At 58.0% G+C, this 12,379-nt stretch overlaps 1 protein-coding gene across 1 annotated transcript in view; it reads right to left on the bottom strand.

Annotated features, from left to right (window-relative positions):
* Window positions 1–12,379, bottom strand: part of CDH4 (cadherin 4) — a 490,829-nt gene that overhangs the window by 122,498 nt on the left and 355,952 nt on the right. The window contains exon 3 of the mRNA XM_045981757.1: window positions 5,358–5,584. Within this exon, the coding sequence (XP_045837713.1) occupies window positions 5,358–5,584 (227 nt within the window). The remainder of the gene's footprint in view (window positions 1–5,357; window positions 5,585–12,379) is intronic.

Below are 12,379 nucleotides of genomic sequence, written 5' to 3'. Positions count from 1 at the left end.
ACACGGGTTTGAATTTAAATTTGTCTGTAATAACAACTAGTTCAGATTTTCTTCTCCCGCTAGATTTGGCAAGTTGATGACATTCCCAGAATGTTATCTTTCCAAGGACATTCCCCTGTACGTCGGCGTAAGTGGTACGTGACACACGGAGCCCTGTGTGAGACAGGTCACAACGCCCCGTTTCCACGGCGGATGAGGATTCCTGGCGGCTTCCCTTCTTGGTCCAGTCCGCTCGGGCGTTACAGAGTCAGCTCTGGTCTGTGAATTCTACCGTTTTGATTCCATTACCTTCTCCTCTCGGTTTTCCTGTTTCCTTCTTTCTCTTTGGTCCACTTATTTCTTTCCCTAATTTCTTGGACGAACGTGCAGGCGGCTGGTTTCCACCTTCCTTCCATTCTTAGGCATCCGGAAGGCTGCACAGTCCCGCCAGCCCAGACCTCGGCTCCTCCCACCGGTGTCAGCGCTCAGTCCGGATTACTCTGGAACCTGCACGTGACTCCTTCCTACCTGAGGGCCCCTCGGAAGGCTCTTCACTCGGCAACCAAATCTACGGGGACTTTTTGGTCACCTTCCCCGTGACCGATTCCCAGCTTCGTCGCTTGGATTCTAACCCTGTGGTTGGAGGTTCAGCCTCCGGTCGGGCACGCTTCACGCAGGCTCTGAGCGTCCTTGAAAATGACGTGGACGCAGCCTTGGTGGGGTCTGGGTTTCACACGGAAGGCCCAGACTTACTGAATCTGTGGGTCTAGGTGTCATTTCCTGTTGCTACTCTGCCTGCTTTCATGTACTCAGAGGTGCACGCCGAGTTTTACAATCGAGTATTTGTTTCTTTCTCCTTTCAGTTCCACCAACTTTGCCTTAATATCTGAAGCACACGAATTCAGGACTCAGATAGCAACCGAGCGCCCAGCTCCCTTCTGGTGAGAGGTGCGTGGTATCTCCCCTGCATCTTCCTACTTTCACTTTTTCTCCATCCTTGCCCTTTTTAGATCTGTCTTCTGTGACCTGTGCAGAGTTGGGGTTTTTCTTTGATCTGTCAACTTGTTTCCTTTTAATTACAAAAGCTCATCTTTTCCATTTATTGTAATTGATATATACTTGCAAATCCAACAGCTTTCTCCAGCGGAAACATGGAGCTCCTCTGTCCTCTCCTTCCATTTTTTTTTGGATTGCTAAGTTTTAGTGCTCTGCTTTCCCATCTCTTACGTGAGAACTTAAACAATCTATGATTTTTTTTTTTTAAGAAGGTCTACTTTTTTGGGCTCCCTACTCAATGGGGAGCCTGCTTCTCCCTTACCCTGTACCCTCCCCATTCATGCTCTCTCTCTTGCTCACTCTATCTCAAATAAATCAATAAGGTCTTAAAAGAAAAAGACAACATGCTTGAAAATTCACATTGTTAACAGAGGAAAAGAACTAATTATATTATTTAAGGCACTTTTAAAAAATATTGCCTAAATTTGGAGACTTGAAGGGGTGAAAACCTTTGTGCAGCAAGTGCCCCCAGGAGGCGGGAGGGTTCGGCTCTCCTTTCTCTGATCTGGGTGTTATTAAGTGACCCGGCGAGGGCAGAACACGTCCTGTGCAATCATGTTAGAGTCCTGTGAGAATCCCACGGGAAGATAACACCTGTTGTCATGACAGGTTTTTATCACTTGCGTGCCAGGTCAGACACTACGGACACTTTAGGTCCCTCCTCAAGTTCAGATTTACTTCCGACCTGCAGGGCTGCCTCCCTTGGCCGGGACTCTACGTTCATGTTTAAGTGATGCGTCCACCACTGTGACCTTGTAGTGGTTCTCCGAGACCTCAGAACAGGGGTCTTTGTCTTACCCGAGTTGCGTATTAATTTGATTTCCATCATCTTCCAGGACGATGTGAGCGGCCTGGGCCCTCTGACTCCATGCCTGCTTTCCTGCCCGTGAAGCGTGTCACCTGCGGTGCTCACGGCTATCTACATCTACTTAATCTTTTCATGGCTTTTCCTTCTGGACTTTCATCGCCAGGCGCCCTGTTTCCGCCTGACGAACACACCTGTGGCAGAGCCTCTCGGGTGCTTCCTGAAGGAGACTTCTACTGGGTAACAGAATCCTGCGTCTGTCACCACCCGCCGCCTTCTGGCACCCATCGTCCCCACGAGAAGCCAGCTCCCATGTCACCCTGGTCCGTTCCCTGGAGCTGGCTTCTGTTTGCTTTCAGGGACTTCGGTTTTCAGACATTTTACCATAAAATGCCTGTCATGGATTGAATGTGTGTGTTGCCGAATTCCTACGCTCCAAGCTGATCCTCAGGGTGATGGTGTCAGGAGGTGTGGCCTTGGGGGTGAGTAGAATCAGAGGAGGTCATGTGGGTGGAGCTCCTGAAATGGGACTGGTTCCATCAGTGACTTTCTTCTGTCCCCTTGCTGTCAGGGGAGGATACAAGACAGCCAAGACAGCAGTCAGCAGGAGACCCACCTGGGGACCTGACCACGCTGCCATTCTGGTCACAGAGCTCCAGCCTCCAGAACCGTGAGGAACACGTGTCTGTTGTCCACAAGCCGCCCAGCCTACGGTGTGTCCTTCCAGCAGCCTGAATGGACAAAGGCCGTGCCCGAGTGCTGTTTTCTTCCTATTAGCTTGCGTAGAGTTTGTGGGGTGTGTTGGAGAGATGCCTGGATGTCTGTGCCATTATCTTTTCAAATGTCACTTCTGCCCCATTTTCTCCCCCCTCCGCCCCATATTCCAAACACACATGTGCTGGGACTCCTCGCAACTTCTCCGGCCCCTTTACTTTTCCTCCCGTGTCTTCCTTCTCTTTAACTCCTTGTGATTTAGCCTGAATGTTTCCTCTGACAATTTTTGCTTTGCTAAATCTCTCTTCAACTGCGTCTAATCTGTAGTTGTGTCTATCCAGTGAGCTTTTTCTTTTGTTTGTCATATTTTTCCATCCTAAATTGCCCAATTCTTTTTTATTCTTCTAATTCTCTCTCAAAATCTTGTTTTAGATGTGCTTAAACACTGTAAGCACAGATCTTATAATATCTATGTCTGATAACTTTGTCACCTGGAGTCACTGCGGGTCTTGTCCCTTCCCCACCGAGTGCCCAGTCATTTTCAGCTGAGTGCTAGACATTGTGTATAGAGAAGATGGGTATAACCCGAGGCCCAGTAAGATGCCTTCCACCAGAGCAGCTTACATTTGATTCTGATAGGTGGTTAGGGATATCAGCAATATGGCATCACCTTACTCTATTTATAGACAGTGACGTTATTCAAAGTTTGGCATTGGTCTCTATAAGGACATGTCGACTAAGTGACTCAGCGTCTCACACAGACCCTCCTTCCTGCCCCCAGGAACCACCCTGGGGAGGGCCCAGTGGCTATGATAGGCACAGGACTGAGTGTTGGGACCATGTTGATGACAGCAGTAGGAGCTGCGTCCTTGTGGCAGGGCTCTTGCGAGTCTGCAATGTGTAGGACACATCATCTCATACCATACTTGTGACAACTACTGTTATTCCATTTCCAGATCAGTAAATCTGAGTGGTCATGTGACTTGTCCCAGAGCATCAACCTGTAGATTGGAGGATACTTGGCTACAAAGTGCAACCAGTCTCCTTTACAAAGCTGGGCTCAGTCATACCTAGAAAGCCAGTCTCGCTCCTTTCTAGAACAACAATTCTCCCTTGCAGCAAAGGGGCTGCGGTCACATGGCTCAGCGTCCCCATCTGTAACGTGGGGACAGTGACAGGAGCCACTTGAGGGTCAGAGGAGTAGATGCCTCTTAGGAGGGGCCCAGGTATCATCCTAAAACGTTAGGACAAAGAAATTTGGGTTTGAAAGTAAGAAGAAACAAGGACCCATCAGGTGACCTTAGACAGAACAGGGCTGGTTGGGTGGGCTGTAGAGAGGCTGCCCACCTCTCATACACACAGGGGTGCGGCCCCACAGCACCAGGCCGCTGGACTCACAGGATGGCCTGAGCCTGGGACATGGACTCGCTGTGACCCCTTTCGACCCTTGGGTGCAGATGGGCCAGCCTGGTGTGGGCTGGAGGGCCCTTGACTGAGGACCGTCTAACTGCAATCACCTTCCAAGAGGGTCAGGGGAGAAACCGAGTCAGAAACCGCATCATTAACACGCCTGACGGAAGGTGTCATGATGCTTTAATTAGTGTCTTTTATCTGAGGCCTCCACGGGCTTTCAGGACCTCTGTCCTCTGCTCACAGGCCCCTGGCTTCTGCATCGCAGTCAGGGACATGAGCCTTGACACAGCCGGCATTGGCCATCGGCCCCTGGCCCTGCGCCTGGAGGGCCCCCCACCACGGGCCGCATCCCGGGGCCACCCCCGGGCCCGCCTTGACCGCTGCCTTCTCACAGGCACGGGGCTGGTCATCACCCCTCAGGAAGGAATGGAAACCACGACCGTCTGTCTTAAGGTCTTCAGCTTCCACACGGGGCGGCCTGTAACTTGGTTTCAAGGCGAGGCCCGGATCAGCATACATGAGGGCACTTGATGTCCTTCCCCGGCGGATCAGCTCGTCACCAGCGGGCAAAGCTACGCACCAGAGTCACGGCTTTCTCTCAGCTAAGGTAAACCGTCTCTACTTTGTTTACAAACAAGATGAAACAAACCACAGGCCGCTGTTTTCCCAAAGTGGGTTCCTTGGCACACCTGCCTTAGAAGATGTTCCGTGAAGAGGGTTCCCTGACCAGCAGGCTTGGGAAGCTTGCAGTCTGCTCCCCCCCCGCCCCCCTCCCCGCCCCCCTCCCCGCCCCTGCAGCTCCCCAGGCACGTTAATGATGTGAGGCTCCGGGTAAATCCACACAAAGGAAACTGATCGACTTGCTTTAACCCTTTGCTTCCCAGGGCTCTTTTCCGAGGGGATGCCCGGGGATGCCGCGGAGGACGTGGCTTCGAGAGGCGTGTTCTCGGTTGCTGACGCACGGCACATGCATCACGGTAATTCTGATGGCCCCGGGGCCCCCTGGTGCCCGAGAGGGTTTCAGCACTTGGGCTGACCCCCAGGCACTGAGCAGCTGGGACCTGTCATAAGGGCTACCCCGGCTGCTGCTTCCCTGTACACCTGCCAGCCCCAGGCCCGAGGCCCAAGCTGCAGGCAGGAGAGGCCCCAGAATCTCAGGCGCCCAGTGAGGGACGGGAGGGGACAAGTAAGACCGTCCGGAGGGCGAGCGCCGTGCATTCTCGCGGGCATGGGGCCCCTGCGCCCGACCTCGAGGCAGATGTCCCTCAGGAAGGGGGCAGGTCAGAGGGTCCCCTGGGGCTGGCACAGCCCGCTGAGATGTCCCACCGCCGGGGAGCCTCTGCGGAGGGAGGGAGGACGCTCCCCAAGCTCGCGTGAGGTCACGTCTTACCTTGTGCGCGGAGTGGGCAGACGAGGGCTGGGCCACCAGCAGGCGCACCACGGCGTCCCATCGCTCGGCCGTCTGGCGGTCCCATGCGGTCACGGTGAACGCCACCTGCTCAGAGGGGATCCACAGCTCCCGGGTGGCAAAGACCGTCCCGTCTGCCTCGACTTGGAAGTCTGTGCTGTTGGTCTCGTACCGTGTCCCTCTGGTCCCCAAACAGCGGATGAATGCGACTGCAAGTGGGAAGGGAGACAGGGTCAGGACCGGGCCGGCGAGCGGAGCGGACACGGGCGCTCCCGTGCTTGCCGTTCGGCCACAGGTTCTCGGTCTCCCAAGGAGCGATGCGGGGAAAATGAGCAACTGATTTTTTGACCTTCAGGTATTGGGTTTCATCTCTCCCGCTCGGGGAATTAGCTGTCGGCCGTCGCAGGACGTAAACCCGCAAAGGGTGCGCCGTTCTCCATTCTAGCTGGCAGCCAGCTGCGCTCCGTCCCCGCACACCCCCTCTCCGCCCGTATCCCCGAGTCCGTGAGTGGCCCGGTGGGTCTGCCTGCCTGAGAAGGGCCCACCCGGCCGCCCCCCCCAGCCCCTGCAAACCCGGAGCCGCCAGCTTGCTCGCCTGCCCGCCACGGATGAGTGTTTCCACCCTGGGAAGGAGCCGGGAGGGCGGTGTTCTGACAGGCTCCAATCTGCTGTGTTCTCTGGTGCTCCTTATCACCCAACAACCCAACCTGACTCCCGCAGACTGGGTCGGGGCAGGTGGGGCAGGACCTGGGGGCGGCCGGGGGCTTTAGGACCTGGACGCGGGGCAATGAGGGCCACGGGTTTCCCGACACCCCGGCGCACAGCTTTGCTCCCCACGCAGGCATTAGGCACCGCATCGATGGGCCCTGCTGAGGACTCTGCTGAACTGAGATGCCGGGAAGGACCCCTGGGAAGCCGCGCGTTGACCGGGACCACATCAGTGCGTTTCCCGCCCAAGTGCGTCTGCAGCTGTCGCCAACGCCGTGCTAAAGGGGGCCCCGGCAGCTGGTGTCACATCCCCTGAGAGAAACGGCGGATGAAGTCACCTGCTATCTATAGAAGGGCGGGTCTCTCGGCAGTTACGGGGGGGGGGGATTGCTTTTTAAAGCAATGTCACCATCACAGCTTCCGTGATTTAATTACTATTTATTCCAGAAACTAAGAAAAGCACGTCGATGTTACATCTGATCAAGTGTTTTTCCCTGGTGTTCACCTTTTGTTGTCTGAAATAATAAATGAGGCGTATGGGCCTGGATCTCACCTACTTCACGCACACGTCTCCCACTGCTGGCGCCTCCCACTCCTGGGCTGGCTGCAAAAATGTTTCCAAGCGTGAGGACGCCAGGCGCCTCTGCCCCGTCTGGCCCGAGAGGGCAGGCGCACGGACCCCTGGGCTCACAGTCCTGGCCCTCGGACGCTGAGGGCACCCGGGGCTTGGGCGGGTCGTGGCTCCAGGATCCCCCCCCCCATGAGGGAATAACTACGTTTCCTTTCAAGTGACTAGAAAACCCCACACCACTCTCCACCGCCACGCGCCCTGACAGCAAGCAAATTAAATCAGCAGCGAACTGAGCAGATCAGTCATTCCCGACACCCAACCATCACGGACAGAGATAAACACGACGGTTCCGTGAACGTTGGGAGATGAGCCCCACGTACATAAACAAACTCCTTGTTGTCTACGTGTGAATTTCTAGGAGCGTGAATGACCTCGGGCAGCGGCGGGAGGATTTAGACATCGACTTGGTTGTATTTAAACCAAAGTCACAGAGTTCGGGTGACGTCTAGGGAAGCAAAGACGTGGCCCCAGCGGGAAATCGGGAGCCCTGCCCACCGGGACCCTTAGACGACGCATGTCCCCGGAGGTGGGGGAGACCCTCAAGGACGCGGAGATGGCGCCATCGAAAGCGCTGGGACGTGCACCCCCGCAGCAGTCAGGCCCGTGGGATAAAACCGGTGCTTCCCCACACGCGTGTTCACAAGACCTTCGTGGGCTTTAAAGGTTGACGTCTTTCCAGCCCGTCTGTCAGGGACCGGCCCGTCTTGCCAGAGCAGGGCTGTGGGTCGGGGGGAGGCCGCCTCTTTCCCGGAGGCCCTGTTGGGCACATGGAAGAGCCTGGCCGTAGCCGCTGGTCACCTGGCTTGCTCCCTCGGACGGGCCGCCCGGATAACACGGTGCTCGCGTGGGAACGAGTGCAGACAGGCACTGGGCCCTGCCGCCTGGACCCCTGCCACCCCACCACGCAGGCCCGGGCACCGCATGGGCCTTCTGCCTGCCGATCTCAGAGTTCTGGAAAGCCAGCTCCATGTGGCCCAGAGCACCGACTTGTCCTGTCCACCCTTAGAGTCAAGGTGCGGCCGCCGGGTACCGCGTGCCTTCCAGCTCCTGTGCAGGCCAGGCCAGCCCACAGCTCGGAGCGTGGCCGCCACCCTGCGTGGGTTTCTAGACTGGTTCGGGACAGGACTCGGGGGACCCAAGCTTTGGAACCACGGTCTGCGTGACGGTGGGTGTGGTCGGGACTCTGGGGGTTTCTCGCAGGGTCGGCCCTGCTCACTGGGAAGCAGCTGGACCCCGGGGCTGCAGCAGCCCCGCTCTCTGGCCGCCGCAGGGCCCCACTGCAGTCTGTCTGGAATTCTCTCTTTCTGCGTCTTGCCCGTGTCCACTTGGATGCCAAGTGTGCGAGGACAGGGCTGCTGTCCCGGCCTCCCGCCGTGTCCCTGGGGCCGAGAAGACACATCTGGTCCAGCTGGAAATAAGGGGTCCCCGCGGGAAAGAGCCCCCCACGCTGCCGCTGCGCCAGCACCCGGGCCGCGAGGGTGAGCTCCCGACGTCAATAATTCCCTCGATGTCTTTGTTTGTGATCTCATTTCTCCCTTAGTTTTCAGAAAAAAATGAAAGTCCCATGAGGTTCCTGAAGAACGGTTTCCCTCAGTGTTTCCGAGCAAACCGGCAAAGCCCCAGCTCTGTCTGAAGTCAGTCGTGCGTCCACCGGCTTCCGCCGCAGGCTCTCTGGGAACAGGCACCGGCGCTCTGCTGGGCACAGCTGGCCGGTGGCGTCCCCATTCTGCGGATGAGGAAACTGAGTCCCAGAGACACTCTGCACCTTCTTGAAGCTGGCAAGAGTCAGAGGCTTCCTGAAACCACGCTGAGCTGACAGGGGGACCCTCCTTTTTTTCCTAAGATTTTATTTATTTATTTGAGAGATGGAGAGAGAGAGGGAAACACGAGTGGGAGAGGCAGAGGGAGAGGAAGACGATCCCAAGCAGACTCCGTGCAGAGGGGGGAGCCTGAGGTGGGAGCTCGATCCCAGCACCCTGAGATCATGAGCTGAGCTGAAACCAGGAGTCAGATGCTCAGCCAAGTGTGCCCCTAGGGGCCCCCTGGGAGACTCCCATGTCCGCCTGTGTGCACCTCGGTTCTCCAGAGGACACTTTGTGCCTTGTTTGGAGAAACCGGCCCTGGGCGGTACCCGCGCCTGGTCACCAACCCCGCAGTGCCCCGGCCCTCCTGGACGGGGGCCCCAGCCCCACCCGTGGGGAAAGCCCCCCCCACCTGAGGCTCCCCCGAAGGAGACCTGCCTGGGAGCTCCTCTGTGTCCTGGGCCGTGACGTGGGATAGCAGCGCTCCTGCTGCCCGCGGCTCTCCGTGGATTGCTAATTACTTCCATTAGTTTTAAACAAACTTGACAAGAGACAGGAGTCCTGAGAGACATGAAATCCAATCATTTAAGTACACACCGCCATGGCCTCACTGCCTCCGGTCCCTCGGCGGTGGTATGGGGAGGCCGGGGAGGAGGCCCGTGGGCAGCTGCCGTCTGCCCGCTCGAGGATCGGCCCCGGGAGTGTGGGGAGGCCAGCACCTGGCCGGGCCTGGTGCTGCAAACGCTGGGGACAGCCGATGTCACCACACGGTCCTGGCCACGGGCGCCATGGGCAGGTGTGTGCTGCAGCCAGGCCCACAGCGGCCCAGGCCCCTTTGGGGCACGGCTGGAACCCAGGTCTGTGCTTGACAAGCAGGGGCCTCTCCGAGCTTGTCTCCCTGTCCTTGCTGTGGCCAGGATGAGCCTTGCCCGGCGTGGGACAGATGGGTAAGTGCCTGCTTGTCGGACACTGGACGGGACGCACATGATCCTGTTGACTGAGGAGATAGGCCTAGGGGAGCAAAGGCTCTTGGCCAGGATCATACAGGGTCAAGCATTCTGCAAACATCTGGGGTCCTCCTGGTGCCTGGCCCTGGGGTCTCCTGGGAATAACAGACTGGAGGCTCATCTGGGAGGTGAATGGAGAGAGACAACGAGGTGGCTTGAACCATAGATGCTTCCATGGGGTCAACAAGGAACTGGGCCCAGACCCGGCTGGAGGTCCCCAGGATGGTAGCCCGGCAGGATGAGTGGGGTCAGCCGGCACTCGGGATTCTGACCCTGTGGGATCCTGTCTCCGCCCCCTGGGGGCCCCATCCCCCCTCCCCAGCCCCGAGCGTAGGAGCAGCAGCCCTGGGAGTCTGGCTGTGGACCCTGGGCAGGCCCTGGACAGCACGGATTTGATTTTCAAGCCCATGTTCTGTTCCAGGAAGATGCCCAGAGAAGAAGGTAGGCCACCCTGCCCACTGCCCGCCAATGTCCACCCTGTTCCTGAAGCGTGTGGACATGGTGGCGTCCGCCTCAGCGGCTGCAAAGGCCCATCAGGATGCACCAGCGGAACACGAGTGCTGGGAGCCCTGGCTGGACCCGGGGAGGCGGAGCTACGCAGCGTGCAAGGATTTCAGCATTGCACTTCCGCGGCCGGGCCCCGCCTCCCCCGCCCCTCGCCAGGAGGTCCGTCAAGCCAGTGGAGCCTGGTGGGCATTCCTGGCGGGTCGTGCTCCGGCTGGGACGCGCTGGTGCAGTAAGCGTCAGGGGTGCCCCCGGCCACCACCTGTCATGCATGCAGGTCTCCTCTGCGCTGGATGCACGTTGGCCTCTGCCATCCCGGCATATCGGCCAAGGCCGAATTGGGGGCCTATTTGGTTGGAATTTCCCAGGGGGACCCCCTGTGTGCTCCACCTCCCAGAGCCCATGTGGATCCTGCTCCCTGACCAGGGGGCCCTGCCTGTGGTGGAGATGACCCCGCACACCAGAGCTCAGGTGGGCCCCCCTCACCCCCATTTACAGACAGGATTCGCGCACGGATACAACAGTCAGCAGAAGCCAAAGACAGTCACTGCCAGGGAGAGGTCGGAGTGTGGGGCGGGTCAGAAATTAAAAATGTAAGGCTCCCAAGGGGGCCACACCAGTGGAGAAGGAGCCAGGTTCTGTGAGAGCCGAACCTGGACTTGGTGGGGCAGGGAGTGCTTCCCTTAAGAACCGAGGGATGAGAGAGCTCCCGCGAGGCTTGGGCAGGCCACATGGACAGCACGTGCAAAGGTCCCGTGGCAGAGATATTTCAGGGTCTCAAGGACCCAAGAACTAGTGTGACTGCAGCAGGGTCTGCTGCAGGTGACCAGAGGGTAAGCAAGACTGGCCCCACGCTCTAAGGGATAGGCCGATGGAGGGGTGTCAGAGTTGCTGACCTAGGACACCCACCTCTGGTGGTCCTGGTAATCCATGCCTGAGTGGAGCACTCCCCCGGGCCGTCGGGCATGCAGCAGCCTCTGGAATGAGGGAGGATCCTGAGTGGACGTGACGCCCCTTTTTGGGGCCAATATTAAGAGAGGGTTACAACCTCTGACCACAGGAACAGCCCAGTGAGTGGAGCTGGGAGCCAGGCGCTGTGACTTCAGAGGCGCGTCCTCAAAACCCGGTGACACAGTGGACTGCAGGACCCTGAGCAGAAGGCTCCAGTACCTGCCACAGACCCGTCCGCGGGGACACAGAACTTCAAGAACCAGGAACAGAAGGCGCGAAGGAAGAGGAACAGGGCAAGGCATGTGGGCGAGGGTCCCCCCAGCAGGGACGCATGGTCCCGGGACCCGGGCAGGGAGGCATCCAGGGCGATGGGAGCTGAGGTCGTCCCTAGGGACCTTAGGACTCACCCGCCCTTGTCCTGGCACCCCCGAGAGGACCTCGCATGGGTCACGCGTCCGGCTTGGCTGCAGCCCCTGATGACATCTCCCTAAATGTCCTGCCGTGAGGCCACCTGGTGACCGTCCCCACTGCCCACGCACACGGGGAGCTGGTGCCAGCACAGCTGGAAGGCAGATGGATGGTGGCTGGGGGAGGAGGAAAGAGTGGCCGCTGATGGGAACGGGGTCTGCTGCAGCTGGGAAGATGTTTGGAACTACACGGCAGTGACCACTCCAGATCGCAAACACACTGACCGCCACCGAACTATTCACTTTGAAATGTGGAAATCTACAGCGAGTGGGTCCTATGTCCCTAAAAACAGTTTCTGGGGCTCCCTGAGTCCCCAGTTCTTGCCCGCAGGACTGACGGGGAAGGATCTCCCTGGAAGGGCCTGTTCCTCCGTCCCGGCGACCTTAGGACCAGCCCGAGGCGTGTGGTCCTCTCCCTCCCTGGCCCCATCTCTCACCTTCTCTGTCCCCTGCACGGACCAGAGTGCTCACGGCGGGAGGGGGACAGATGCGCTGACATCGCTGTGAAAGGTGCATGACGTTCCGCCCGTGTACAAGGTGCAGAAACCCCGCGGTCCTAAGTGAGGGGCAGGGAGGGCATGTGGGTGTTAAGGGACGTTCCATGAAGGAGGCCACGTCTGAGATCAAATTCCAGAAGCTACTTGCATGATTGCCTAAGATCTGAGCTCTGAGTTTCCAGAATTTCCCAGGAGTGCCCCAAACACACAGAATGCCAGGAAAGTGAACGGCCCCAGCCCGCCGCTGTAGTGCAGTCTGACCGAACTCCCTGGAAGACAATTAATTATGGTCTGGAATGCATCCATTTATTTGAGTAACTCCACGAGCCCTTACTGACCCCCCGTGACACACCATCCTTCTCCCTGTGGGCCCCGGCACTTTGAATGCTTCCTGAATCGGTGCCCCAAATGCAAAGCACGCAGCAGCCCGACGCTAT

This window comes from Meles meles, chromosome 16, assembly GCF_922984935.1.
Source record: "Meles meles chromosome 16, mMelMel3.1 paternal haplotype, whole genome shotgun sequence".
Classification (NCBI taxonomy): Eukaryota; Metazoa; Chordata; class Mammalia; order Carnivora; family Mustelidae; genus Meles; species Meles meles.
The sequence above is the reverse complement of the archived record's forward strand: the minus strand, read 5'-3'. Positions and strand labels throughout refer to the sequence as shown.